This window comes from Mobula hypostoma, chromosome 10, assembly GCF_963921235.1.
Source record: "Mobula hypostoma chromosome 10, sMobHyp1.1, whole genome shotgun sequence".
Taxonomy (NCBI): domain Eukaryota; kingdom Metazoa; phylum Chordata; class Chondrichthyes; order Myliobatiformes; family Myliobatidae; genus Mobula; species Mobula hypostoma.
In genome coordinates, this window is record NC_086106.1 from 113120509 (window position 1) to 113148459 (window position 27951).

General features: G+C 44.2%; 1 protein-coding gene across 1 annotated transcript in view; it reads right to left on the bottom strand.

Annotated features, from left to right (window-relative positions):
* eda (ectodysplasin A) overlaps positions 1 to 27951 on the bottom strand; it is a 282871-nt gene that overhangs the window by 82079 nt on the left and 172841 nt on the right. The window contains exon 2 of the mRNA XM_063059824.1: positions 23567 to 23678. Within this exon, the coding sequence (XP_062915894.1) occupies positions 23567 to 23678 (112 nt within the window). The remainder of the gene's footprint in view (positions 1 to 23566; positions 23679 to 27951) is intronic.

Sequence of the window (27951 nt, forward strand, 5' to 3'; positions counted from 1 at the left end):
TAGACCCATAGTATTACAGGAAAGATTCTAGCATGGATAAAGCAGTGGCTGATTGGCAGGAAGCAAAGAATGGGAATAAAGGGAGCCTTTTCTGACTGGCTGCCAGTGACTAGTGATGTTCCAAAGGGGTCTGTGTTAGGACCGATTCTTTTTACGTTATATGTTAATGCTTTGGATAATGGAATAGATGGCTTTGCTGCAAAGTTTGCAGGCTATATGAAGAGAGGCAGGTAGCTTTGAGGATGTAGAGAAACTACAGAAGGACAGAGAGATCAGGAGAATGAGCAAAGAAATGGCAGATGGAATACAGTGTTGGGAAGTGTAAAATCATGCACTTTGGTACAAGAAATGAAAGGGTTGACAACTTTCTAAATGGAGAGAAAACACAAAAAACTGAGCCATAAGAGGATTTGGGAGTCCTTGTAAAGGATTCCCTAAAGGTCAATTTGTAGGTTGAGTCTGTAGTGAGGAAGGCAAATGAATGTTAGCATTCATTTCAAGAGGACTAGAATATAAAAGCAAGGATGTAATGTTGAAACTTTATAAAGCATTGGTAAGGCCTCGCTTGGACATTATATGAGCAGGTTTGGTTCCCTATCTCAGAAAAGATGTGCTGAAATTGGAGAGGGTTCACCAAAATGATTTCAGGACTGAATAGCTTGTCATAAAAAGAACATCTGATGGCTCTGGGCCAGTATTCACTGGAATTCAGAAGAAGGAGAGGTGACCTCACTGAAACCTATCAACTGGTGAAAGGCCTTGATGGAGTGGATGTGGAGAGGCTGTTTCCTTTGGTGGGAGAGTCCAGGACCAGAGGACACAGCCTCAGAATAGAGGAGCATCCTTTTAGAATGGAATGAGGAGGAATTTCTTTAGCCAGTGAGTGATGAGATCTGTGGAATGCGTTGCCACAGGTAGATGTGAGACCAAGTCTCTATGTATGTGTAAGGCAGAGGTTGATAGATTCTTGATTGGTCAGGGCATGAGGGGATACGGGGAGAAAGCAGGAGTTTGGGGCTGAGAGAAAAACTCAATCATCCATTATGAAAGGGTGAAGCAGACTCGATGGGTCAAATGGTCTAATTCTGCTCCTATATATCTAATATTCTTTGTAAATAGTCAATATTACGGGCCTAGATGTCATCTACTTACTTGCTTTATTGATGCTGCCTGCCTTGCTGAGTTCCTCCAGCATTTTATGTGTGTTGCTTGGATTTCCAGCATCTGCAGATTTTCTTGTGTTGATGCCATTTATCATAATACTGCATAACATCTAAGTAAAAATGAATTAGGGCTGTGAAAAGCATCCAATATCCCGGAGTATCTGGCAGTCAGGCAACCTCCAACCTCATGAGCTTGTTGGATTACAGGAGTTTGACTGTAACAGGAGCTGCTTCTTGATAACATAGACTTTTGCTGTTTGCCACGGTTCAGCAGAACTTTACATAATTGCAACATAAGACTGTCATTTATGTTAATCCCTCATCAAATGTAATTCCACAAAAGCTATAAAATCATTGTCCTGAAGGAAGATTCTGTCCTCAAATCCCCCAGAGTGAATTTGTTATTGTTATCTGACTCCACTAATGAGGTTCATTTTTGAGGTTTCAGGAAAGCTTCCAAATTTAAACTGGTTCATTTAGGCACAAGAACATTAACTTAATCCTTTTATTATAATGTCATTTTAATATATCAAGAAAATGGCAAAGGTTTATGAAGATAATTATAAAAGTATTTTATAAATGTCTATTTAAAATCAGATTATCCAGAGGTGGTGAACTGATATTGACTAGCATTCCATATAATTCTTGACATATTTCCAGTTCTGGTAATGAAGGTTCAAACTTGCAGTTGTATCTTCATACATTGAAACCAGAGAAAGTGATTTTCAAATTTGTATGTATGTACTGCATAAGTTTGCACAGTTGCACTGTTGCATGAGTAGCAACGTAAAAGCGTTTCTAGAGAATCTTGGGAAAAGCAAGTTGTCAAGAATATTGTAGCACTTGGGGGGGGGGGGAATGTGGGTGGGGGAAGGGGTTGACAGTCCATCCCAGCGTTCCTGGTGTCTAGCACTATTAATTGTGCTTGTGTTAAAATGCTTTGGTGGGATTATGGTGGGATGTTCAAGTTCATTTATCGGTACATTTTAGCTTGGGTTATACAGTTACATGTGTGTTGGTGGATCTCCTTGACTGTAACCAGGGTGTGTGAAAATCTGAGTGAGTTCTCTCACCAAGTCATAGCACCCGGACTGTTTTGTGCTTGTCACAATAAAAGTGGCAGTTGAGTTAAACAAGCTTTTCTCATCTGTCATCGTGGACCGAGTGCTTGCCACATTGATGGCAAGAGTGGGATTGGAAATTGATGGCAAGATTGAAGAGCTACGACGTCGGATGTAGTGCCTGAAGACCCGGGGAATAAGTTGAGGGAACGACCAGTAGGCTTTCCTCCGCATCCCGGAGATGGGATGCTGAGATGGACGGATGACCTGGGGACAGAGCACATTGACTTCCCAGGGAACCCCAATGGTGCAAGCATACACAGGTTCCCCAGCTGGTGGAGCACATCACCCACCTCCCTCATATCCCGCACCAGGGAACCCAAGTCGCCACAGTCATGGGAGGATGAGCAACATGGGCAGGCACTACCAACCCCACCGGAGCAAGAGGAAGACCAACAGGCCTCAGTATTTCATGCCACAAATCTCCCGAGATAAAATGGTACCAGCCACCTGCAGCCTTACCTGATGTAAGTCAAACTTGCCTCAGGGCACAACCGAGACAGCGGTCCACTTTGCCCTGGCGCTGGAGGGGGATGCCCTGCGGGCCCTCCTCAGCATAATACTGGCTGAACAGCTCGACCACAGGGCCCTCATAGCATTCTTGGGACAGCGTTTCAGGCAGAGATCATTGGATGAAATAATGAGGGGAGAACTGGGCAGCAGGCAGCACCCGTGAGGGAGAAAGTCTGGGGGCGTTCACAGCAGATCTCTGCCACTGTGCTCGGCATGGTTACCCCTAATTCCTTCCCACAGCCCAGGACGAGCTTGCCCTACATGCACTTGTGAGTGTCCTGACACCACAGAGCCTTTGGCAGCATGTCCGCCTGGCATCACCATCATCACTAGCAGAGGCAGAGAGGACAGAAGCAATTTTAGCCCCCAAGGCTCTCCAGCATCACCCCACATGCCGCGAGCCCAGTCTTGTGTCACCGAGGCGGAGGAAGAAACTGACAAGGAGGGGTCTGTGAGACAGTTCTGACTAGCGCTGCACCAGCCTTGCTGCGTGCCACAGAGCGATCTCTGTTACCTGCGTGGCAAGTCAGGTCATGTGGCCTGGGACTGCCCCGCACCAGCATCACACCACAACCCCGTGCAGCTATCGGGAAACGCCAAACAGGCAGCACCGCCCGAGACCTCCAGCAGAATCCCTCGGTTGTCACCTCCCCAAGTGTGCCATTTGGGTGAAGATCAAGGCTTATACATGGACTGCATAGTGGAGGGCATCAGGTGCCGTGCATTGGTGGACACAGGGTCAACTATCAACATCATCCACCTGGGTGTCCACCGCCTGGGTGGACAACGACGGCACCAGCTGGCTATGGTCACCGGCGACCGTGCAGCGATGAGGAGGAAGAGGAGGCTGCGCATCACAGTGGAGAAAAACACAGGGGAGTACGAGGCGCGGCTAGCCGACAGCTGGGAGTCCTGCATCATTGGCCTCACCTACTATCGCACTAGGAGGCTTGTGTGGATGTGGCAGGGGGGGGCTCTGCGGTAGGGCAGCTCTAGAAGACCGATCCGGCAGGAACAGCAACAACCTCCAGCGGTTTCGCATGCCCGCCGCCGTGCGACACACCCCGCAGTGTCATGGTGCTGCGGTCAGTGCACGGGCCGGTGCGGGCTGTCCATTTTGGGGTCACAAAGACGTTGGGCAAGCTGTGTGAACGCTTCTGTTGGCCTGGGGAACAGGAGCTGTTTGCGCACTGCAGCAACGCTTCCATGTCTCAGAAGGAGCCAGGCCACTAGGCTAGGGCACCAATACCACAAGTACTCCTCCAGAAAGAAGAGACTACCCCCAAGCTTGGAAGCCCTTGGAAGGGGACGGGATAGGTGTTTGACCACATCTCTGATGTGGTATATTGGGTGCCTGAGCAGAGGAAGGTCATCGTGCTGCACCAGGACCGGCTGGGGAGGCTGAAGGAAGGAAGATGCCCTGCCTTTTGCCTCACCAAACAGTGCCTTCCATGGGAGTGTGTGGCTACAGACACCCCATAGCACCCCGGGCAGCAGTGTCGATCACCACTGGGACTCTTTGACTTTGTTGTGGACTCCGGTTGCTGGGATTGCTGGGGATGGCTGACCCCTCAGGTGGGGGCAGTGTAACGCTCCGGGGGGGGGGGGGGAGGGCGTCGATAGCTCACCCCAGCATTCCTATCGGCCAGCATCATTATTGTTCTTCTTTTAAATTGCTTTTGTGGGATTATGGTGGGATGTTCAAGCTCATTTATTGTTACATTTTAGCTTGGGTTATACAGTTACTCGCATGTGTGTTTGTGGGTCACCCTGACTGTAACTGGGGTGTGTAATAATCATCTCCCCCATCTGTATGAGACTGAGTGGGTTCCCTCCCTGGGTCATAATGCCGGGTCTGTTTTGTGCTTGTTGCAATAAAACCAGCAGTTGAGTTAAACAAGCTTTTCTTGTCTGTCATTATGGACAGAATACACGACAGAATATGTACTGATGCAGTTTACAACAAAATCACAACTGAGGACTGAATGGAAGCTCACTGGGGGAAGAGGATTTTCCTTTCATTCTGACCAATGTAACTCCAGATAGGTTAAGCTCCATTCATGTACAGTATAGTGAATTGAAAGGTCAAATATCGATAAGACCATATCACTTAGGAGCAGAGTTAGGCCATTGAGTCTACTGTCAGTCAATTATGGTTAACTTCTTTTCCCTCTCAAACAACTTCTGCCTTCATTCCATAACCTTAGACACTGTTAATAATCAAGAACCTATCAATCTCTTCTTTAAATCTACCCAATGACTTGGCCTCCACAGTCACCTGTGGCAATGAATTTCACAGATTCACTACTTTCTGGCTGAAGAAATTGCTCTTCACCTCTGTTCTAAAGGGACAACCTACTCTTAGGCTGTGCCTTCTGGTCCAGGCTCACCTCACTAGCTGAAACACTTCCAGTAAGATGGCGACACATTCAGTCGCAGCGGTGATCGTCTTAGTCGCTTTTCTTGTGATCGCAAGACCCTGTTGGACACGATTAATATGCAAAGCTGCAAGTCTGAGTCACAGATCCACTGGCAGATGGCGGGGGGTGCGGCTGAGTGGCCCGGGTCATAGCGAGGAGTAGGCCTCAGGCTGCGGTATACAGCTACCCAGGAAAGAGGCATCAGAGTCGCTGCGGCACAGTGTCCATGCTGCCCCCAGTGTGCGAAGACAAGTAGTATTGTGTTCAACTGCAGACTACTGGAACATTCATGGACTCGGGGTCTTGGACTATGTATTTTTTCATGTGACTGTATTTTATTGATATCTTACGTGTGCAGTAAGTGCCCAGTGCTGTGTGTGACTGTTGGTACAGTTTTGTACCTTGGTCCTGGAGTAATGCTGTTTTGTTTGGCTGTATTCATGGGTAGGTTTCCATGAGATCCCCTCTTCCGAATTCCAGTGATTACAGGCTTAGACCCATCAAATACTCATCATGCATTAACCCTTTCATTTCCAAGATCACGCTTGTAAACTTCCTCTGGACTCTGCCAGATGCCAGCACATCCTTTGTAAGATATGGGGCCCCACACTGATTCCAATATGCGAAATGTGGTCTGATCAATACTTTATGAAGCTCAGCAGTACATGCTTGGAGGTAGTGGTGCAGCAGATTGGGGTGCTGCTTCACAGCACTAGGGTGTTGGGATCTATCCTGACCTGGGGTGCTGTGCGTGCAGAATTTGCCTGTTGTCTCTGTAGCCACATGACTTTCATCTGGCTACTCTGGTTAGTTGGCTAATTCTTGTGGGTTGATGGCAGGGGAAAATCACAGAGAACGGCGAAGGGAGTTGATGAGCAGGTGTGAGAGAGAATGAGTTGCGGGATGCTGGAAGAAGGGTGGTGGGACTGGCAGGGTTGCAGCCCTGGGAGGCAGTGTAAGCCCAATGGGCTCATCAACACACACAAAGTGCTCGAGGAACTCAGCAGGACGGACAATATCTATGAAGGGAAATAAACAGTCGATAATTCTGGCTGGGGCCCTCCAGCATTTGCGTGTATGCGTGTAGCTCAAGATTTCTGGCATCTGCAGAATCTCTTGCGTCAATCGTCTCATTAGCCTGTTATTATAAACAGAAGCAAATTTTCACCAACCAAGAAACGCCCTTGCATATTGTCAAACACAAAATTTCAACATTTCCAGATAATTAATGTAATTTTAAATCGTTTTTACAAAATTTCCATTTTTAAATTTAAAAGTAGTAGCTTGCTGTTTGCATTAATCAAATATAATTTTAACTGAAGAGTTGAGGTGTGGGACTGCAATGCCTCTCTCCTATGCATTTGGTACACTGAAACCATTCTGTGTGGTCAAGTCCAAAACACAAAGCAGAGTTTGCTCACCACCACTAAGCACTTCCGCCACCTCCAACAGGATCCCACCAGTAAGCACATCTTTCCCTCCTCCCTCTCTCTGCATTCCGCAGGGATCGCTCCCTACGCAACTCCCTTGTCCATTCATCCCCCCCATCCCTCCCCACTGATTTCCCTCCTGGCACTTATCCTTGTAAGCGGAACAAGTGCTACACATGCCCTTACACTTCCTCCCTTACCACCATTCAGGGGCCCAAACAGTCCTTCCAGGTGAGGCAACACTTCACCTGTGAGTCGGCTGGGGTGATATACTGCGTCCGGTGCTCCCGATGTGGCCTTTTATATATTGACGAGACCCGACGCAGGCTGGGAGACCGCTTGGCTGAACACCTACGCTCTGTCTGCCAGAGAAAGCAGGATCTCCCAGTGGCCACACATTTTAATTCCACATCCCATTTCCATTCTGACATGTCTATCCATGGCCTCCTCTACTGTAAAGATGAAGCTACACTCAGGTTGGAGGAACAACACCTTATATTCCGTCTGGGTAGCCTCCAACCTGATGGCATGAACATCGACTTCTCTAACTTCCGCTAATGCCCCACCTCCCCCTCGTACCTCATCTGTTACTTATTTTTATACACACATTCTTTCTCTCACTCTCCTTTTTCTCCCTCTGTCCCTCTGAATATACCCCTTGCCCATCCTCTGGGTCCCCCCCCCCTTGTCTTTCTCCCCGGACCTCCTGTCCCATGATCCTCTCGTATCCCCTTTTGCCTATCACCTGTCCAGCTCTTGGCTCCATCCCTCCCCCTCCTGTCTTCTCCTATCATTTTGGATCTCCCCCTCCCCCTCCCACTTTCAAATCTCTTACTAGTTCTTCCTTCAGTTAGGCCTGACGAAGGGTCTCGGCCTGAAACATGGACTGCACCTCTTCCTAGAGATGTTGCCTGGCCTGCTGCGTTCACCAGCAACATTTATGTGTGTTGCAGAGTTTGCTCACATTTGAACATAATTTTTGTTTTGCCTGTGCGTTGAAAAATAACCTGTCTGCCAAATAAAAATGGAAGATTGGAGAAAAATTAAGATTGGAAACTGGAACAGCATTATATAAGAAGTGGAGGCGACTGGCCAACAGGAGACACCACTAAGATCCAACGATTTTCTGGAAGCCAATAAGGGTGCAGGTCAAGATTAAGTGACAGGATGTTGGAGCCCTGGATGTGTCAATATTCTCACCAACTACTCCGATGACATTAAAATACTGGGAACAATTTTTGTACAAAAACACAAGAAGCTGCATCAGGATGCACAAAATCAGTAAAATGGTGTCAAGTTTATTGTCATATTCATCAGTACATGTATGCACATCCTAACTTCAAGAGTGCTTTACTGAAAAACTACCAGCAGGTCTCCTGTACCATCAGGGGCCTCAAACACCCTTGACCATTGCTATACAACCATCGTAGATGGCTACCAAGCCTGCAATGAAATGAACTTGAAATGGGAGGATCCCATATAGAAAGCTGTACAGTACTGATCTAAAGAAACAGATGAAATCCTTCACACATCAAAGTTGCTGGTGAACGCAGCAGGCCAGGCAACATCTCTAGGAAGAGGCAGTCCATGTTTCAGGCCGAGACCCTTCGTCAGGACTAACTGAAGGAAGAACTAGTAAGAGATTTGAAAGTGGGAGGGGGAGGGGGAGATCCAAAATGATAGGAGAAGACAGGAGGGGGAGGGATGGAGCCAAGAGCTGGACAAGTGATAGGCAAAAGGGATACGAGAGGATCATGGGACAGGAGGTCCAGGAAGAAAGACGGGGGGGGGGGGGACCCAGAGGATGGGAAAGGGGTATATTCAGAGAGACAGAGGGAGAAAAAGGAGAGAGAGAGAAAGAATGTGTGTATACAAATAAATAATTTAATGGGGTACGAGGGGGAGGTGGGGTATTAGCGGAAGTTAGAGAAGTCAATGTTCATGCCATCAGGTTGGAGGCTACCCAGACGGAATACAAGGTGTTGTTCCTCCAACCTGAGTGTGGCTTCATCTTTACAGTAGAGGAGGCCGTGGATAGACATATCAGAATGGGAATGGGATGTGGAATTAAAATGTGTGGCCACTGGGAGATCCTGCTTTCTCTGGTGGACAGAGCGTAGGTGTTCAGCAAAACGATCTCCTAGTCTGCATTGGGCCTCGCCAATATATAGAAGGCCACATCGGGAGCACCGGACGCAGTATATCACCCCAGCCGACTCACAGGTGAAGTGTCGCCTCACCTGGAAGGACTGTCTAGGGCCCTGAATGGTGGTAAGGGAGGAAGTGTAAGGGCATGTGTAGCACTTGTTCCGCTTACAAGGATAAGTGCCAGGAGGGAGATCAGTGGGGAGGAATGGGGGTGATGAGTGTACAAGGGAGTCGCGTAGGGAGCGATCCCTGCAGAAAGCAGAGGGGGGGGGGAGGGAAAGATGTGCTTAGTGGTGGGATCCCGTTGCAGGTGGCGGAAGTTACGGAGAATAATATGTTGGACCCGGAGGCTGGTGGGGTGGTAGGTGAGGACCAGGGGAACCCTGTTCCTAGTGGGCGGTAGCCTCCAACCTGATGGCATGAACATTGACTTCTCTAACTTCCGCTAATACCCCACCTCCCCCTCGTACCCCATTAAATTATTTTTTTATATACACACATTCTTTCTCTCTCTCTCCTTTTTCTCCCTTTGTCCCTCTGACTATACCCCTTGCCCATCCTCTGGGTTTTTCCCCCCTCCCCTTTTCCTTCTCCCTGGGCCTCCTGTCCCATGATCCTCTCGTATCCCTTTTGCCTATCACTTGTCCAGCTCTTGGCTCCATCCCTCCCCCTCCTGTCTTCTCCTATCATTTTGGATCTCCCCCTCCCCCTCCCACTTCCAAATCTCTTACTCACTCTTCCTTCAGTTAGTCCTGACGAAGGGTCTCGGCCCGAAACGTCGACTGTACCTCTTCCTAGAGATGCTGCCTGGCCTGCTGCGTTCACCAGCAACTTTGATGTGTGATGCTTAGATTTCCAGCATCTGCAGAATTCCTTGTGAAATCCTTCACAGCTTCTTTGAGTTGATGGACTGATCCACATTGAAAGACTCAACTGCCAGCCTAGTCTTACCATCTCTTTCAATATTTTTATTGTTATTATATAAATTGCATGAATAGAAATACAAAATTCATAAGGATACAAGCAAATAATACAAATTACATTACATTTAAATCACAGTATTATGATCATAGTATCCCATATTCCAAATCAATCATGTAGAAAAAAAGACTGAATTATGAAATGAAATAAAATAAAGTAATTGTATTTTATTAAAAAACATCAACCCCCACTACCAAAATGAGCTGGTTGGTAAAAAAAAGAAAAAAAGAAAAATACCTTATCATATGATATTATAATAATAATGGTTCAGATCCATACTTTAATAACAATTCAAAGATTATGAAAATAATTCAGAAAGGGTCCCCATAACATTAGAAAATCATGTTTAGAATCAGAAATCGAACAACAAAGCTTCTCTATATTAAGGCACAACATAACATCAGATAGCCAATGATCATGAGTGGCCTCCTTCCTCTTGAGCCAGATCGCCCTCCTGGCCATAAGAGACATAAAGGCTAATACCCAGAAATTAGATGGCTTTAATTTTGGTATCCTCAACTATATCAAACATGGCAGTCAAAGGATTGGGATCATTACCATCCAAGACTTCATCAGCAACACACATAAAAACTGCTGGTGAACGCAGCAGGCCAGGCAGCATCTATAGGAAGAGGTACAGTTGACGTTTTGGGCTAAGACCCTCCATCAGGACTGGGTCCTGACGAAGGGTCTCAGCCCAAAACGTCGATTGTACCTCTTCCTGTAGATGCTGCCTGGCCTGCTGCGTTCACCAGCAGTTTTTATGTGCGTTGCTTTAATTTCCAGCATCTGCAGATTTCCTCCTGTTTGCTTCATCAGCAAGTGTGTTGCGGACTGTGTACCGAAGAGGACAATCTGGGGTCTTCCCAAAATGGGAACCACAGATATACCACGAGATTTACTCCTTTCCAATGTTTAGGTCTGCAGCATTTAAGTCAGGTGACCCTGACCTTTACAAAAATATGAGTTATGGCCTCCATAAGGCTATCAAAGATGCCAACATTCAGTCCAAATTCAAGACCCAGACCAGCTGTCGGTTACGGCAAGAACCATGTGTTATTAAAGGCTGCAAAAAGTCAGGCAGCATCGCCAACAACAGCACATCCTATCCTGGTGAGTTTAACATAATTTATGCATGTTTAGAACAGCGGAGGACTGCTATATCACCACCCAACCTGACAGCCTCCAATACTACTAAACCCACAGCCACCACTCACCACTGCGGATGTAAGTTTGGTTCTCCAGAGAGTGAACCTGCAGAAAGCAACTCATCTGGAGGGCATCCCTGGCCATGTCCTTAGATCCTATGCAGATCAACTGGCAGGGATACTTGCAGATATTTTTAACTTCTCCCCACTTTGATCTGTGGTTTCTACCTGCTTTGAAAAGAATGCCTATTATCCCAGTAGTTAATAAAAACAAGATAAAGGCCTTCAGTAAGACCTTTGACAAGGTCCCACTTGGGAGGTTAGTTAGGAAAATTCAGTCGCTAGGTATACATGGAGAGGTGGTAAATTGGATTAGACATTGGCTCAATGGAAGAAGCCAGAGACTGGTAGTGGAGGATTGCTTCTCTGAGTGGAGGCCTGTGACTAGTGATGTGCCACAGGGATCAGTGCTGGGTCCATTGTTATTTGTCATCTATATCAATGATCTGGATGATAATGTGGTAAACTGGATCAGCAAATTTGCTGATGATACAAAGATTGGAGGTGTAGTGGACAGAGAGGAAGGTTTTCAAAGCTTGCAGAGGGATTTGGACCAGCTGGAAAAATGGGTTGAAAAATGGCAGATGGAGTTTAATACAGACAAGTGTGAGGTATTGCACGTTGGAAGGACAAACCAAGGTAGAACATATAGGGTAAATGATAAGGCACTGAGGAGTGCAGTAGAACAGAGGATCTGTGAATACAGATACAAAATTCGCTAAAAGTGGCGTCACAGGTAGATAGGGTCATGAACAGAGCTTTTGGTACATTGGTCTTTATTAATCAAAGTATTGAGTATAAGAGCTGGAACGTTATGATAAGGTTGTATAAGGCATTGGTGAGGCCAAATTTGCAGTATTGTGTTCAGTTTTGGTCACCAAATTACAGGAAGGATATTAATAAGGTTGAAAGAGTGCAGAGAAGGTTTACAAGGATGATGCCGGGATTTGAGAAACTCAGTTACAGAGAAAGGTTGAATAGGTTAGGACTTTATTCCCTGGAGCGTAGAAGAATGAGGGGAGATTTGATAGAGGTATATAAAATTTTGATGGGTGAGTGAATGCAAGCATGCTTTTTCCACTGAGGCAAGGGGAGAAAAAACCCAGAGGGCATGGGTTAAGGGTGAAGGGGGAAAAGTTTAAAGGGAACATTAGGGGAGGCTTCTTCACACAGAGTGGTGGGAGTGTGGAATGAGCTGCCAGACGAGGTGGTAAATGCGGGTTCTTTTTTAACATTTAAGAATAAATTGGACAGATACATGGATGGGAGGTGTATGGAGGGATATGGTCCGTGTGCAGGTCAGTGGGACTAGGCAGAAAATGGTTCAGCACAGCCAAGAAGGGCCAAAAGGCCTGTCTCTGTGCTGTAGTTTTTCTGTGGTTTCTATAAAATGTCTTAACATCTACAGCCCAGTGGTTCTGATATCCACCATCATCAAGTGCTTCGAGAGACTGTTCATGGTATGCATAAACTCCAGCTTCCTAGACAACCTCAAAAAAACTGCAATTTCCCCACTGCCGAAACTAGTCTACAGTGGATACCATCTTCCTGGTCCATCTCTCAGGCATCTGAACAGTAAAGACAACTACATTAGACTATTATTTATTGCTACAGCTTTGCCTTTATTTCTGTAATTCCAAGACCTCGGAGACAATTACTCCCTCAGCTCCCTCAATGGCCCTGACAACAGACCATAATCAGTAAGGTTAGGCAGCAGCACATCCTGCATAAATACACTAAACACTGGTGCTCCACCAGGTTGCAACCTCAGACTCCAACTCTAGTCCCTGTACACTATGATTGCGTGGCCAGATTCTGCACTAAATCCAGCTACAAGTTTGCAGATGATACCACTATATAGGGCTGGATCTCAAGTAACAATGGGTTGGAATGCAGGAAAGAGGTAGAGAACCCTGGGACATGGTGTCATGGCACAAAGCTTTCCCTCATTGTCAGAAGAAAAAAGAACTGAACGTTGACCAGGAAGGGGGTTGGTACATTTGCTCCTGTCCACATCAATGGTGCTGCGGTCAAAAGGACTGAGAGCTTCAAGTTGCTAGGAGTGAACATCACCTGAGGCCCATCTTGGTCCGATCACATTGACACCACAACCAAGAAAACTCACCAGCATCTCAACTTACTCAGGAGGCTACAGAAATTCGCCAAGTCCCCTCTGACCCTCACCAACTTTTATCGATGCCCCATATAAAGCACCTTATCCGGATGCATCATGGTTAGGTATGGCATCTGCTCTGTCCATGACCACAAGTAACTGCAGAACTGTGGACGCAGCTCAGCATATCACAGAAAACAGCCTCCCCTCCATGGACTCTGTCCACTCTTTACACTGCCTTGGTAAAGCAGCCAGCACCCATCTCAGGCGTTTTCTCCTTTCCCCACTCCCATCACGCAGAAGATACAAAGCGTGAAAGCACTTCCCATCCTGCCTGGCTCAAAGATGCAAGTTCTATCCCACTGTTACAAGGTTACTGAACGGTTCCCTAGTAAAATAAGTTGTAACCATGAACTCACAACCTACTCGTTATGACCTGACATCTTATTATGTACCTGCACTGCACTTTCTCTGTAACTGGAACACTATTCTGCATGCTGTTATTTCAATGTACCGGTGTAATGAATTGATCCGTATGAATGGATTTACCTTAGTACATCTAACAATAATTAACCAATGGTCTTGGATCTTATTACTTCCCTCACATTATACAGGAACCCAGAAACTTTTACTCATTTTAGAGTTATTCCTTTCTCTCATCTAATTTGCTATTCTAATGCAATTTTTCTGTGCTTCCCTGTAATTATCACATCCACCATTTACCTTACCTTCCTCCCCAATGTACTCCTATGTTGTAGGCAGGAGAAGAAGAGGGCAGCATGCCATGCGCGCGCAGCTCTGGAGTGAAAAATGACATCGTATCTGTTAAATAGGGGCTGTGGACAATTTCTGATTTGATGGAGACAGACGTGAAATCACAGAGGAACATCTGGAGAAACTTCTGAAACGCCCATTCGCTGCTGTCGTTACTGCGTGGTTGGGAATCTTTTGGAGGATAGGCCTCAAAATCCTCGGCATTGCCTGCTTTTGGTGACCAAGAAAGAGGTCGAATCGCTCGGACAGAGATGGCGCTCGGTACTCGGGGTTGGAGAGGTGATCAGAACTCGAAGTTTTCGGATGACTCAGAGTCGGATTGTGGTCGGCATGGCAGGGAGAGTTTTTCTTCCCTCTCCGTCTGCGTGAGATGTGAGACATTTGAGAGACTTTGAACTTTACTGTGCTCATGGACTTCTTTATCAAGTTATGGTATTGTTGCACTGTTGTAACTATATGTATAATTATGTGGTTTTGTCAGTTTTTTTAATCTTGGTTTGTCCTGTGTTTTTGTGATGTCACACCGGAGGAAATAATGTATCATTTCTTAATGCATGCATTACTAAATGGCAATAAAAGGGGACTACGTGTCTTCATAATCTAAAAAAAATTCAATTGCTCTTATTCTAATTTACTTCCCCCCGGCTCCCCCAACCCTGGATCTCAGACCTATGGTAACTCTCAACTCTATCAGTCCTTGGATCCAGATAAATAAGGTTCTACCGCAACTTCCCTTTCCTAAATCAAAATATATCAGTGTCGTTACGAGAATTTGACACAAGATTAGTTTTGCACAGTGGTGGTTGACAAAAGCTTGAATAGAAATTGCTTAATTCATTTTGATGGTTTGGAAAGCTAATGGAGCCTAAAGTTTTTTTTTAAATTATGTCCTTGCTTCTTTCCTAATTACACAAGAAATGGGTTTCAGTGCCAGCAATTCTTGCATGTGGCCACTTGTCACAAATAAGACAGCGTTGACAGCAGTTGAACCACGTTACCAACTGTGGCATGTAATCTGCATGACACATGCAAATGACAATGAACAGATTTCTAGAATAGGCATGTGTTTTGTCTCCAGTCCAGTGTGCTATCATGTAAGATGTGGCAGTCACTTTTGCGGTGAGTTCATGATGTACTTACGGTATTGGCCAATTTTAGCATCTATTACCAAGGCAATTAAGCTCAAAGTCATGGAGTAATACAGCGTGCAAACTGTCATAAGTGCATCATTAATTCATTACAAAAAATGATCCTTCTCCAAGGATTCAGACCTGGCACCTCTCCAAACCCTTCATATCTTTCCTGAAGTGTGGCATCCAGAACTGGACACAATACCTGAAACCAATGTTTTATAAAGAAAATCACCATGATCTACCTGTCCCTGTACTCTAATTAATCAATTTGTATTTTTTTAAACAACTTTCTCAACTTGCCCCCCCCACTTTCAACAGAAAATATACAGTATATATGCCCAGATGCATTCTGTAATTGTGCTGGTAGCCGTTTAAGAGACTTTCAGATAGACACATGTATGCAGGGAATAGAGGGAAATAGATTATGTGAATGGAGAAGAAGTTTAGTTTAATTTGGCATTGTGTTTGGAACATACATTGTGGACCAAAGGATTTGCTGCTGTGCTGTACTGTTCTATGGTCAATGTTCTGCTGCTTTTGGAATTGACCCTGCTGAATACAACCTCACTTCCTTTTAAAATATAATGTTTTGGATTTCATTGGATTCATTGTCATCTCCCACCTGAAAAGTACAGATATTCCTCTCACAGTTCACCATTCCTCCATTTTTGGTATCATCTACAAATGTGAATACTTGACCCAAGTCAAGTAATGAACATATCTATATATTATATAAGAATGTATCATCTTCACGAATCAGATTTATTATCGCTGATACATAATGAGATTTGTTGTTTCGTGGCAGCAGTACAGTGCATCACAAAACATTGCGATAAGCGACAGTAAGAAAGAAAAAAAAGTAATGCAAAAAGAGAGCAAAAAGTGAGGTAGTGTTCTTGGGTTCATGACCATTTCAGAAATCTGATGGCAGAGGGGAAGAAACTGTTCCTAAAATGTTGAGTGTGTAACTTCCAGGCACCTGTACCGCCTTCCTGAAGGTAATAACGAGAAGAAGGCATGCCCTGTAGGTTGAGGGTCCTTAATAATAGATGACATCTTTTTGAAGCAATGCAGATGGAAGATTTCCTTGATAGTGGGAAGACTCGTGTCCATGATGGAACTGGTTGCGTTTACAGCCTACTACAGCTTTGTCTGCTCCTGTGCATTGGTACCTTCACACCAGAGGGTGATGCAACCAGTCAAAATGTTCTCCGTGGTACATCTGTAGAAATTTGCTAGTCTTTGGTGACATACCAAATCTCCTCAAATTCCTAATGAAATATAGCCACTGGCATGCTTTCCTCATAATTACATTAGCATGTTGGGGCCAGGACAGATCTTCAGAGATGTTGACAATGTGGCATTTTCAAGATTAGCTTTCCTTCTCTGCACTTGGTTTGTTCTGTTTTGGAAAAGAGTTCCAAGTGAAAATCTACAAATGGTGCTTACTGAGTAACAATCTATAATTAAAGGCTACTGTGTAATAGAATAACAAGCCACAGCATAAAGCTGTTTCATATTCATTCATATAATCTGAAATAAGGTCATATACTTCTGAAATGGTAAAAAGATCAGTTATTCATAGTTCCATTATTTGGGGTGTTTGACATACTCATAATAAGCTCCTGTTTAACAAAATAAAAGCTGGAAGAACTCATCAGGTCAATCAGCATCCACAGTGGCAAAGGGATAGTTGACATCTCAGGTTGAGACCCTGCATCAGGACTGAGAGTAGAGAGGAAAGATAGCCAGTAAAAGAAGTGGAAGAGAGGAGTGAGACCGGAGCAGATAGGTGATAGATGGGACTAGGTGACATGGGTGATGATGGGAAGATGTGTGAGGAGCAGGGTGATGAAGGGAGAGGTTTAATTCAGAAGGTGGTGGATGATACAAAGAAAACATGGGTTGCGGGACAGGATGGGGATGGATGGAGACAGGGCAGAAGGTTATGAGGAAGCAGATAAGAGAGAGATGATGGGCAGATGGAACCAGAGAGTGGAAGGTATAAGAAGGTGTGTGGGAAGGGGGCAGATGGTGGTGAACCAGAGAGTCAGTTCCTGCAACTTTGTCTACTGCAGTTGCTACTTTCAATTTGGCCTCTTTTACATCAGTGAGACCAAGGGTAGACTTGACAACCATTTTGTGGAGCACCTGTGCTTGGTCTACAATGGCCACCTTGAGCTTCCAGCAGCACATCATTTCTATGTCTCCCCCATCCCATTCCCTCAACCAGCTGGTCTGTCCCCAGCATTCTACAGGGGGAGGTTCCAGACAAACAGTGATCCAACCAAGACCTCAATGATGGAAATGGTGGAAGACGACGACACCTTACAACGGAAGTGAAGGTGGAGGAGGGCTGCAAAAGTGTAGGGTCTCCAGACATCTTGCATTCAAGGTCACTGGACACTGACCTGATCTATCTGGTAGCTGACTGTGCATCAGCCTCCCCATGTTAAATAACTCACACACAGTTGTTCTCCGTTAAGGGAGTACCCCCTTAGGAGAACATCATACTCAACATGATTGCACTATGTATGGCCGGATGCAAATTTGGTGAGGCCAAGTGCAAATTAGAATAACAGCACCATCTATTCCCCGTTGGTAGTGCACTAACGAAAATACCAACCCCATCTCACTCCTCCAGCTCACTTACGTATACTGAACATCTTCCCTCTATGATATCCATCCAATGCAGCAATCTGACTCAAAGATGTTCACCTAACTACCCTTTTGCCACCAACAATGTGCATGATTTGCAGAACTCTTCCAGCAGTTTGTTTTTCTTTTGTTAAGATTCCAACATCTGCTGTCTCTCATGACTTCCGTTTAACTGTGTTTTATGACTATATGCGTCATCTCTCTCTCACATGCCAGCCAAAATGCAATCAAAAAGTATTTTGTCACAATCAGTGCTTTCTTGGAAAGAACAAGTCTGTCCTTTCCAGTTGGGTTTCTTACCATCAGTCATTTATTTTGCATTTTTTTTTAGAAACTAATAAAAGGAGCCATAGAAAGATAATTCTAGTCCTTCTGGTTCCATTCGGCTATCATAGAAACATAGAAAATAGGTGCAGGAGCAGGCCATTCAGCCCTTCGAGCCTGCACCGCCATTCAGTATGATCATGGCTGATCATCCAACTCAGAACCCTGCACCAGCCTTCCCTCCATACCCCCTGATCCCTTTAGCCACAAGGGCCATATCTAACTCCCTCTTAAATATAGCCAATGAACTGGCCTCAACTGTTTCCTGTGGCAGAGAATTCCACAGATTCACCACTCTCTGTGTGAAGAAGTTTTTCCTAATCTTGGTCCTAAAAGGCTTCCCCTTTATCCTCAAACTGTGACCCCTCGTTCTGGACTTCCCCAACATCGGGAACAATCTTCCTGCATCTAGCCTGTCCAATCCCTTTAGGATTTTATACGTTTCAACAAGATCCCCCCTCAATCTTCCAAATTCCAGCGAGTATAAGCCTAGTTCATCCAGTCTTTCATCATATGGAAGTCCTGCCATCCCAGGAATCAATCTGGTGAATCTTCTTTGTACTCCCTCTATGGCAAGGATGTCTTTCCTCAGATTAGGGGACCAAAACTGCACACAATTCTCCAGGTGTGGTCTCACCAAGGCCTTGTACAACTGCAGTAGTACCTCCCTGCTCCTGTACTCGAATCCTCTTGCTATAAATGCCAGCATACCATTTGCCTTTTTCACCGCCTGCTGTACCTGCATGCCCACTTTCAATGACTGGTGTATAATGACACCCAGGTCTCGTTGCACCTCTCCTTTTCCTAATCGGCCACCATTCAGATAATAATCTGTTTTCCTGTTTTTGCCACCAAAGTGGATAACCTCACATTTATCCACATTAAATTGCATCTGCCATGAATTTGCCCACTCACCTAACCTATCCAAGTCACCCTGCATCCTCTTAGCATCCTCCTCACAGCTAACACTGCCGCCCAGCTTCGTGTCATCCGCAAACTTGGAGATGCTGCTTTTAATTCCCTCATCTAAGTCATTAATATATATTGTAAACAACTGGGGTCCCAGCATTGAGCCTTGCGGTACCCCACTAGTCACTGCCTGCCATTCTGAAAAGGTCTCGTTTATTCCCACTCTTTGCTTCCTGTCTGCCAACCAATTCTCTATCCACATCAATTCCTTACCCCAAATACCGTGTGCTTTAAGTTTACACACTAATCTCCTGTGTGGGACCTTGTCAAAAGCCTTTTGAAAATCCAAATATACCACATCCACTGGTTCTCCCCTATCCACTCTACTAGTTACATCCTCAAAAAGTTCTATGAGAGTCGTCAGACATGATTTTCCTTTCACAAATCCATGCTGACTTTGTCCAATGATTTCACTGCTTTCCAAATGTGCTGTTATCACATCTTTGATAACTGACTCTAGCATTTTCCCCACCACCGATGTCAGGCTATCGGGTCTAATATTCCCTGGTTTCTCTCTCCCTCCTTTTTTAAAAAGTGAGGTTACATTAGCCACCCTCCAATCCTCAGGAACTAGTCCAGAATCTAAAGAGTTTTGAAAAATTATCACTAATGCATCCACTATTTCTTGGGCTACTTCCTTAAGCACTCTGGGATGCAGAGATCATCATTCACTAAAGCAGTTGCTCTGTCACCAGAAGGATCCATGACTTTGGTGAATGGATGAGATAAAAATCTCGAAATTCAAGGCACAACAATAGGAGCTGATGACTGTTTAGGTGGGAGCAAGGTAGTGACTTTGCCATGTGCAAAATGCTGGATCACTCAAGAGACTGTAGTTGCTTTGCTGTGGAAGGAAATGTTTGTGGAGTCTGTGGATGACAGGATGATTAAATACGCTGAATTTGTTTTGTTTCATATAGGGATTCTTACCTCACACAGGAGAATGGACTACAATCCACATTGGGACAGATTTTCATGTGGTGAGAAAGGAGAGGATTCAGCAGACCAACTGGTCTTTTCTAACTCCACTAGTAATGGCCTACTCCAATTTTTGACTTGAAATAAGAAGAATACTGACCATCCAAAACCATTGCACAAAGGGGATGTGATAGTTTCATATAAAGTTCAGTAGAGATCCCCAATTATGTGACAGCCTCCTAGAACTAAGTAAATCTCCCAGAGCTCACTTTGGGCCACCTTGGAGAGAATGTTATCAGCACACACGAAATGGTGTATATTCATAGTGCATGTCAGATATTGGTCAAGCTTATTGGGTGCCTGCACAGGATATGAACCAGCCAAGTTTACACATTGACTGAGAGTAGATCTGCCAGTCTGATTTGATGCTAAAGCCACATCTGTATAGAGATCATCTCTCACCCCTCTCTTAGACTGGGCAGGAAGATGTTGGGGATGGTAGATGCTAGAACAAGAGGTGACCAAGTGGGAGAGAGGTAGGAACAATGCCAAACAAAGTGGTTTCTGATACTGAAATCAGCTGTTCGTGAATGTAACTCAAGATTGGAAGAATCTACTTGAAAGTCAAGTGTCAAGTGTCAAAATGCCAAGGAAAGGTCATTACTACATCCACTCTTCAAGAAAAAAGGTTTTCAATTGCAGGATGCTGGAAAAACAGGCGTCTCCAGACAAGAGAAAATTTTCAAAGAAGTTTCAGTCACTTCCAATGTTCTATATATTATAAGCTAGGGTCAATCTATTGTCGAGTGTGATTAAGGAGACACCATGTGGACAGAATATCCAACTGCATTAGATGAAAGTAAATCTCATTTACAAGTTGGACTCAGAAAGTCCATCTAAACTCTTGGTTGGCACCTGGATTGAAAGATCCCTCTCTGGCAATAAGTTATTTAGACTACCCAGCCAATATGAATTCAACACAGTTTGCACAAGAATACTATCTTTCCATTCAGGTGCAATTGGCAGAATAAAATGCTTGGATATCCCAACAGACACCTCTTCTCAGTGCTGCCATCGGACAGAAAGTACAGGGGCCTGAAGATCTAGACCTTAAAGTTCTTCAATAATTTCCTCCCCATGCCAACAAGTTCTTAAACCAACCTGAATAAATTCAACTCTGCATTGGGATATGTACAAGGAGTAATTGATAAGTTTGTGGCCTAAGGTAGACGGAGTTAATTTTAGAAAACCTAGCACATTTATTTTTCAACATTGTCCCCTCCAACATGTACACGCTTAGTCCAGCGGTCGTGGAGCATATGGATCCCTTCTTTGTAGAAGTGGTCCACAGCCGGGGTGATTGATAAGTTCGTGGCCTAAAGGTAGAAGGAGATGAGTTACTAACTTCAAACTTGCTGCATTATCACTCAAAGAGTTGAACTGTACATGCATGTAACGAGAGCGTCTTGGACCTCCAGTTGGTCCACAGCAGGGGTGATTGATAAGTTTGTGGCCTTAGGTAGAAGGAGATGAGTTATACAGCTCTTGTTACATGCACATGCAGTTCAACTCTTTGAGTGAAAATGCAGAAAGCTTGAAGTTAATAACGCATCTCTTTCTACCTTAGGCCACGAACTTCTCAATCACCCCTGCTGTGAACCACTTTCTGGAGGTCTAAGATGCTGGCTTCTACAAAGAAGGGATCCGTATGCTCCATGACCACTGGACTAAGTGTGTAAATGTAGTAAAAATAATTGTGCTAAGTTTTCTAAAATTGACTCCTTCTACCTTAGGCCACAAACTTATCAATCACCCCTCGTATTTTTTTCACTCTTATTTATATCTGTCATTAATTTGTTCTGTTGTTTATTTTTGCACATATTTATGCATAATTTGCCTAACTAAAGTTTATGTTAATTGTGTTGTCCTCTTGATGTAACGTAATGTGCTGCTGTTGCAATAAGCTTTCATGCCATTAATATGTACCCTGTGCATGTATGCCAATAACTTGAACTTGAGATCATGTAATGAGATCGATTTCTGTAAAATCTAACTCTGCAACAATATAGTTAAAATCTAGCAAATATAACAAAATTACTATCAGCTACTTGGAGTATCAGGTTAATTTAATTTAAGCAGAGGAAAATTGGATAGCTGGATGATAGTCCACTGAAACTAAGATAGTTAAAGTCCCACAAATATGTTCTCAGGGCTAGTTCAATCCCCGATTTAAATATAACATCCAAGAGCACAATGCTGCCTTCTAAGAGGGCAGTGAAACTTTTGTCTACTTCCTTTTGCCGTGGTTCTTGAAGAGCTGGAACATGTGTGCCCCTGGATAATTTATTAAAATACAGAGCGGGAGGAGAAGATGGTGGCGCGCCGTGCGTGCACAGCCCTCCGGTGAAAAATGATATCGTATCTGTTTAATAGGGGCTGTGGACAATTCTGATTTGATGGAGAATGGAAGTGAAAGCACAGAGGAACATCTGGAGAAATTTCTGAAATGCCCATTCGCTGCTGTCGTTACTGTGTGGTCGGGAATCTTTCGGAGGGTAGGCCTCAAAATCCCCGGCCTTCCCTGCTTTTGGCGACTGAGAAGGAGGTCGAATCGTTCGGACAGAGATGGCGCTCAGTACTCGGTGTCGGAGAGCTGGTCAGAGCTCAAAATTTTGGGATGACTCGGAGTCGGATTGTGGTTGGCATGGCAGGGAGAGTTTTTCTTCCTTCCCTCGTCTGCGTGAGATGTGGGACATTTGAGAAACTTTGGACTTTACTGTGCTCATGGACTTCTTCATCAAGTTATGGTATTGTTACACTGTTGTAACCATATATTATAATTATGTGGTTTTGTCAGTTTTTTTCATTCTTGGTCTGTCCTGTGTTTTGTGATATCACACCAGAGGAAATAATGTATCATTTCTTAACGCGTGCATTACTAAATGACAACAAAAGACGTCTACGTGTCTTCATAATCCTAATCCTAAAGCCTTTCTCAGCAAATATTCACTATGGTAGACTCAGTGCAAAAAACTGGCTAAGCACGGAAGTATACAAAGAAAATTCGATGGAATAGGAGTGATCATTTTCATTTGAAGTGCAAATATTTCCTGTTATTGTTGTTAAGACCACATCCAATAATAACGTTAGATCCTGTATTAAGTTCAATAATCAGAGATACTGCCACTCAGTTACAGGGCATGCTTTTAAAATTCTGTAAGTAATGGATCCCAGTTAAATAATGACAGCAATGCAATTAAGATGCACATTATAAAACTTCAACACATAAGTTGAGAGTTGAGAGCTAAAGGGCAAAAGTTTAGGGGTAACATGAGGGGGAACTTCTTTACTCAGAGAGTGGTAGCTGTGTGGAACGAGCTTCCAGCAGAAGTGGTTGAGGCAGGTTCGATGTTGTCGTTTAAAGTTAAGTTGGACAGCTATATGGACAGGAAAGGAATGGAGGGTTATGGGCTGCGTGCAGGTCGGTGGGACTAGGTGAGAGTAAGAGTTCGGCATGAACTAGAAGGGCCGAGATGGCCTGTTTCCATGCTGTAATTGTTATATGGTTATAAGAATTTTAATAAGGATTCTTGGGAATTTTGTTTTAAGTTTGTAGCTGTCTGTCATCCTTTAAAACCAAGTCTGTACCTCTACCCATGCTCTCACCTCCATCCCCTTTGACTAGTTACTCACCTTTTTCTCCTGGCTCTTTGGGTTGGCTTCGCTTCATCCGATGAATCACCTGGACTTGACTTCCATGACGTTGTGCCAGATCACCAATGGGTAAATAATTTATTATGTGCGCCTGGTGAAACAAACATACAAAAAATATATAATAAGTTCAGTGTTGAAAACCTGGTATTGAAGGTTGTCCAGAAACAGAACAGTATGATTGTTTCAGCATCCACCACTTCAAAGGTAATCAACACAGATGTCTTATGTTGTTAGTGTTTGCTGATTCTGAGGGACCCCAGTTCGATCCTGACCTCGGTGCTGCCTACACCTTCTCTCTGTGATGGCATGGCCAACCCATTAACACTAACTCACTATTTTTGCACGATTTATTTTGTGTAATTATATACAGTACTACTCAAAATCCTGAGGCACATGCAGTGTATATGGCTAAGGTGCCTCAGACTTAGAGTACTGTAGTAATTTTGCGTATTGCATTGTACTGCTATTGCAAAAAAAAAATGACATGAGTGATGATAAACCTGATTCTGATATGAGTCACTATTGTGAATTGAGAGTGGGAAGGGAGCAGGGAGAGGGGGGATCGTGGTTGGACAAAGGAGAAGGGAGATGGGAGGGAGCAGGAAGCGCCAGACAGACATTCTATAATTCAATTGTTTGGAATCAATTGACCTTGCCTGGTGTCTCAGGGCTGGTGTGTCTGCACCCGTGCCCCCTGCCCCCCCCCACCCCAGCACTCTTCTCTGCTGCTCCACGCTCGCCATTTCCAACATCCTTTACTCCCGCCTGATTTAGGAACTCGCTCTCTGCTCTCCATTGACAAATACAGTACTGTACAAAGATTGTAGGCACCCGAACTATATATATGTGCTTAAGACTTTTGCACAGTACTGTATATGTATGTGTATATATACATACATATCTTACACACATACATATAACTATATATATATATATACATATACACACACACACACACACACACACACAAATACATACACATATTTCTAAATATAATTTATGGCATTTTTTATGTATTGCAATGTTCTGCTGCTGCAAACGATACAGTTCACAACATGTCAGTAATACTAATCCTGATTCTAATGCTCTAGTTACACCAATTTCCTTCGGCATCAGAAATTATGCCAGCTGGCTAAATAGTATTTGAAAACGAGCTCTTCTTTGTGAGTAAACGACAGAAAAAGAATCAAAGGTGTGTTAATATTCATGTGACGAGACCTTCAATTGTACGGAACAGAGAAATAGGGAGAGAGGAAGAGGAGTAGTAAAAATTCCCCCTGCAGTTCAAATGGGCTGAACAGCCTCCTCCTCTGGCCAACCCTGAGCAAGACAGCACCACTGAAAACCATAACAGGTGAGACCATCAATGACAAAGGCAAGCAGATGGAGAGATGGGTGGAGCATTACTCTGAACTCTTCTCCAGAGAAAACAGCATCTCGGACAGCACGCAAGATGCCGTGGAATGCCTGCCTGCCATGGAGGAACTTGATGCATTGCCAACTGCCGAAGAGCTGAGTAAAGTCAGCGACAGCCTGCCCACTGGGAAGGCACCAGGATTGGATGGCATTCCACCAGAGGCCATCAAATGTGCAAAGGGCGTCTTGCTAAACCACCTGCATGAACTACTGTGCCAGTGCTGGACAGAGGGAGCAGTGCCGCAAGATATGAGAGACTGCAACATTATCACCATATATTTCAGACCTTGCATCTGAAATGTGGATAGATTCTCAAATGCAGAGAAGGGGAGAAGAACAAAGGAGGAAACAGTCTGAGAGATGACAGAAAAGATGGCAAAAAAGGGTATATTGTGAGAGCAAAAGAAACAAAGGATGATGGTATTGGGACTACAATCATTTTATCAATGCATTGAACTAAATGTTGAGGCAGGAAAGCAGGATGCTGACTAAATGAAAGGTGGGGAAATTATTAGTTTGTCCTGGATCACGGCACCAAACATGTGTAACGTCCTGTAATGTTCACTGCTAAAGTAATGGTTCCTCTGTAGCGGCCATGTTTGGGTTATGGCTGGAGCTAACCGGACTGTTGATGCATGTTAGCCAATCAGGATTTTGTTGCCCTGTCTTGTGATTCTGGAAGCAGTTGCTTTCACGGGCTTTTGCCCGAAGGGGAGGGAGAGAAGAAGAGAGAAGACGCAAATGGAGGAATCTGGTAGACCGCCGGACGGGGTGGAGTCTGAGCGGGGGTCCGAAGGTTGTTGACATTCAGAGGCAATCGATGGTGGAAGAGTGCCTACTGAGTGAGCCCCAGCTGGGACTTTGACTTTGGCCCTTTTTATTTTGTTTTGTTTATTTTCATTACTAACCCTATATTCAGTTTAAGATTCATAAAGTCTATCATTTAGTTGCATATGGAGTACTGTCTGATATTTAGTGTTGGGGGTACATTACACAGCATCCACACAAACTTTCTTACCTAGTTTGGTGGGGCTGCAGGCTGATTCCCCAGATGAACGTGAGCTGGGCAAGCCAAGCAGTTACATAATAATGCATGTACCTAGGAATCTGCTTCGGAGAATCTGATCTGTTGATATCTACAGAGCTGGTAATCCTGTGGAGGATGTTCTAGGAGAGGTTCATCAATCTCCTTAGATAGCAAAACAGGACACCAACTACTATCACATCTTTCACCAGATAGCAAATCCAATTAAGATTTCTCCAAAACTCTGTAATTTCTATTCGAAAAATTCTACAGATGTACTGTGGAGAGCATTCTGACTGGCCGCATCACCATCTGGTATGGGCTGGGGGGAAGGGTCTACTGCACAGGATCAAAAGAAAGTTGTAAAATTAGTCAGCTCCATCATGGGTACTAGCCTCTGTAGTATCCAAGACATCTTCAAAGAGCAGTTCCTGAGAATGGCAGCATCCATTATGAATGGCCCCCATCACTCAGGACATGCCCTCGTCCTGTTGTTACCATCAGGATGGAGGCCTGAAGGCACACACTCAGCAATTCAAGGACAGCTTCTTCTCCTCTGCCATCCGATTCTTAAGTGGACATTGAATCCATGAATAGTACCCTCACTTATTCTTATTATTTCTGTTTTTGCACTACTAAATTTAAATTTAACTATTTTATATACATATACACACACACACACACACACACACACATGCACACTTACTATAATTCAATTATTTGTTTCTATAGTTATCATGTATTGCATTGTACTGTTGTCACTAAGTTAACAAATTTCACGACATTTGCCGGTGATATTAAACCTGATTCTGATTCTTCTTTCAGCCGTTTGTACAAGAGATAGAGAACAGGCTAACAAAGCAGAGGGTTAATGTCATTTCAGTTTTAGGCCGAGCTCTCACTCAGCACCTTCCAATTCTAGAATATTGAACTGAAAATTACAGTAGTTTAAAGGTTACTGTAGCTGAGAAGTGTGAACTCCTACAGCGTGTACCATTTCTGCTTGTACTTTTAGCTTGTTACTTTCCAAGTGGATTTCAAAACATCCCATTTTCTGAATCTCAAATGCACTCAACTATTCTCTGACTTTACTTCATAATCAACTGTGCATGAGTAAACTATAAGCTACACAAAGACACTGGCGGTGCTATCACGACTGAGTGCAGTGTTAGCCAGCTGGAATAGGACAGACTGGGCAGTCTCTTGCTTTAATATTGATCTAATTTATTCAGAATTTGCAAAAATCAATTTCATTCTTCCTCTGCATATGGTTTCAAACAAAAAAAGCATAAAAATTAAAGGAGAAAGTCACCTCAGTGTGCATTCGAAAACAAAAAGAATACAATGACCAGGCATTTGTAAAACGCCAGAAGGAATGTTCTGATGTGAAAAGTACATGGAGAACAAAAAAATGAAAACAAAAACATAGAATCAAAAAAAGAGAAGATACAGATTCGCTTGTTGTACATCGAAACATGCAGTGAAATGCGTTATTTGCACTAACAAGCGACACAATCTAACGATGTGCTGAGGGCAGCCGGCAAGTGTCACCACGCATTCCTGAGCTGATGTAAAATGCCCGCAATGGTGCAAGAGGAAACCCTGCAAGAGCCCGCAGGTCAAGTAAACTGTGACGAGGAGAACAGAGTTAATGAAGTTTGAGCAGGCAGCCAAAAAATTAATGGATTGGATGTAGCTGAAGTGCAAATGAATTGCAAATATCTCAAACCCTCACATTTCTATATTTTAAACAATTAGGATAGAGATAATCCACCCTCGGCTAAAACGGAGATTACTAACTCCTGAGGACAGCTTGGTGGCTAAAATATTTAAGGTTTTCACTTCATTTAGGAATCTTGCAGTTGAGGAAATGCACAGGCAGCATTAGGGCAAAGGTAAGTTCTGAAAAGGATACTGCCACAAG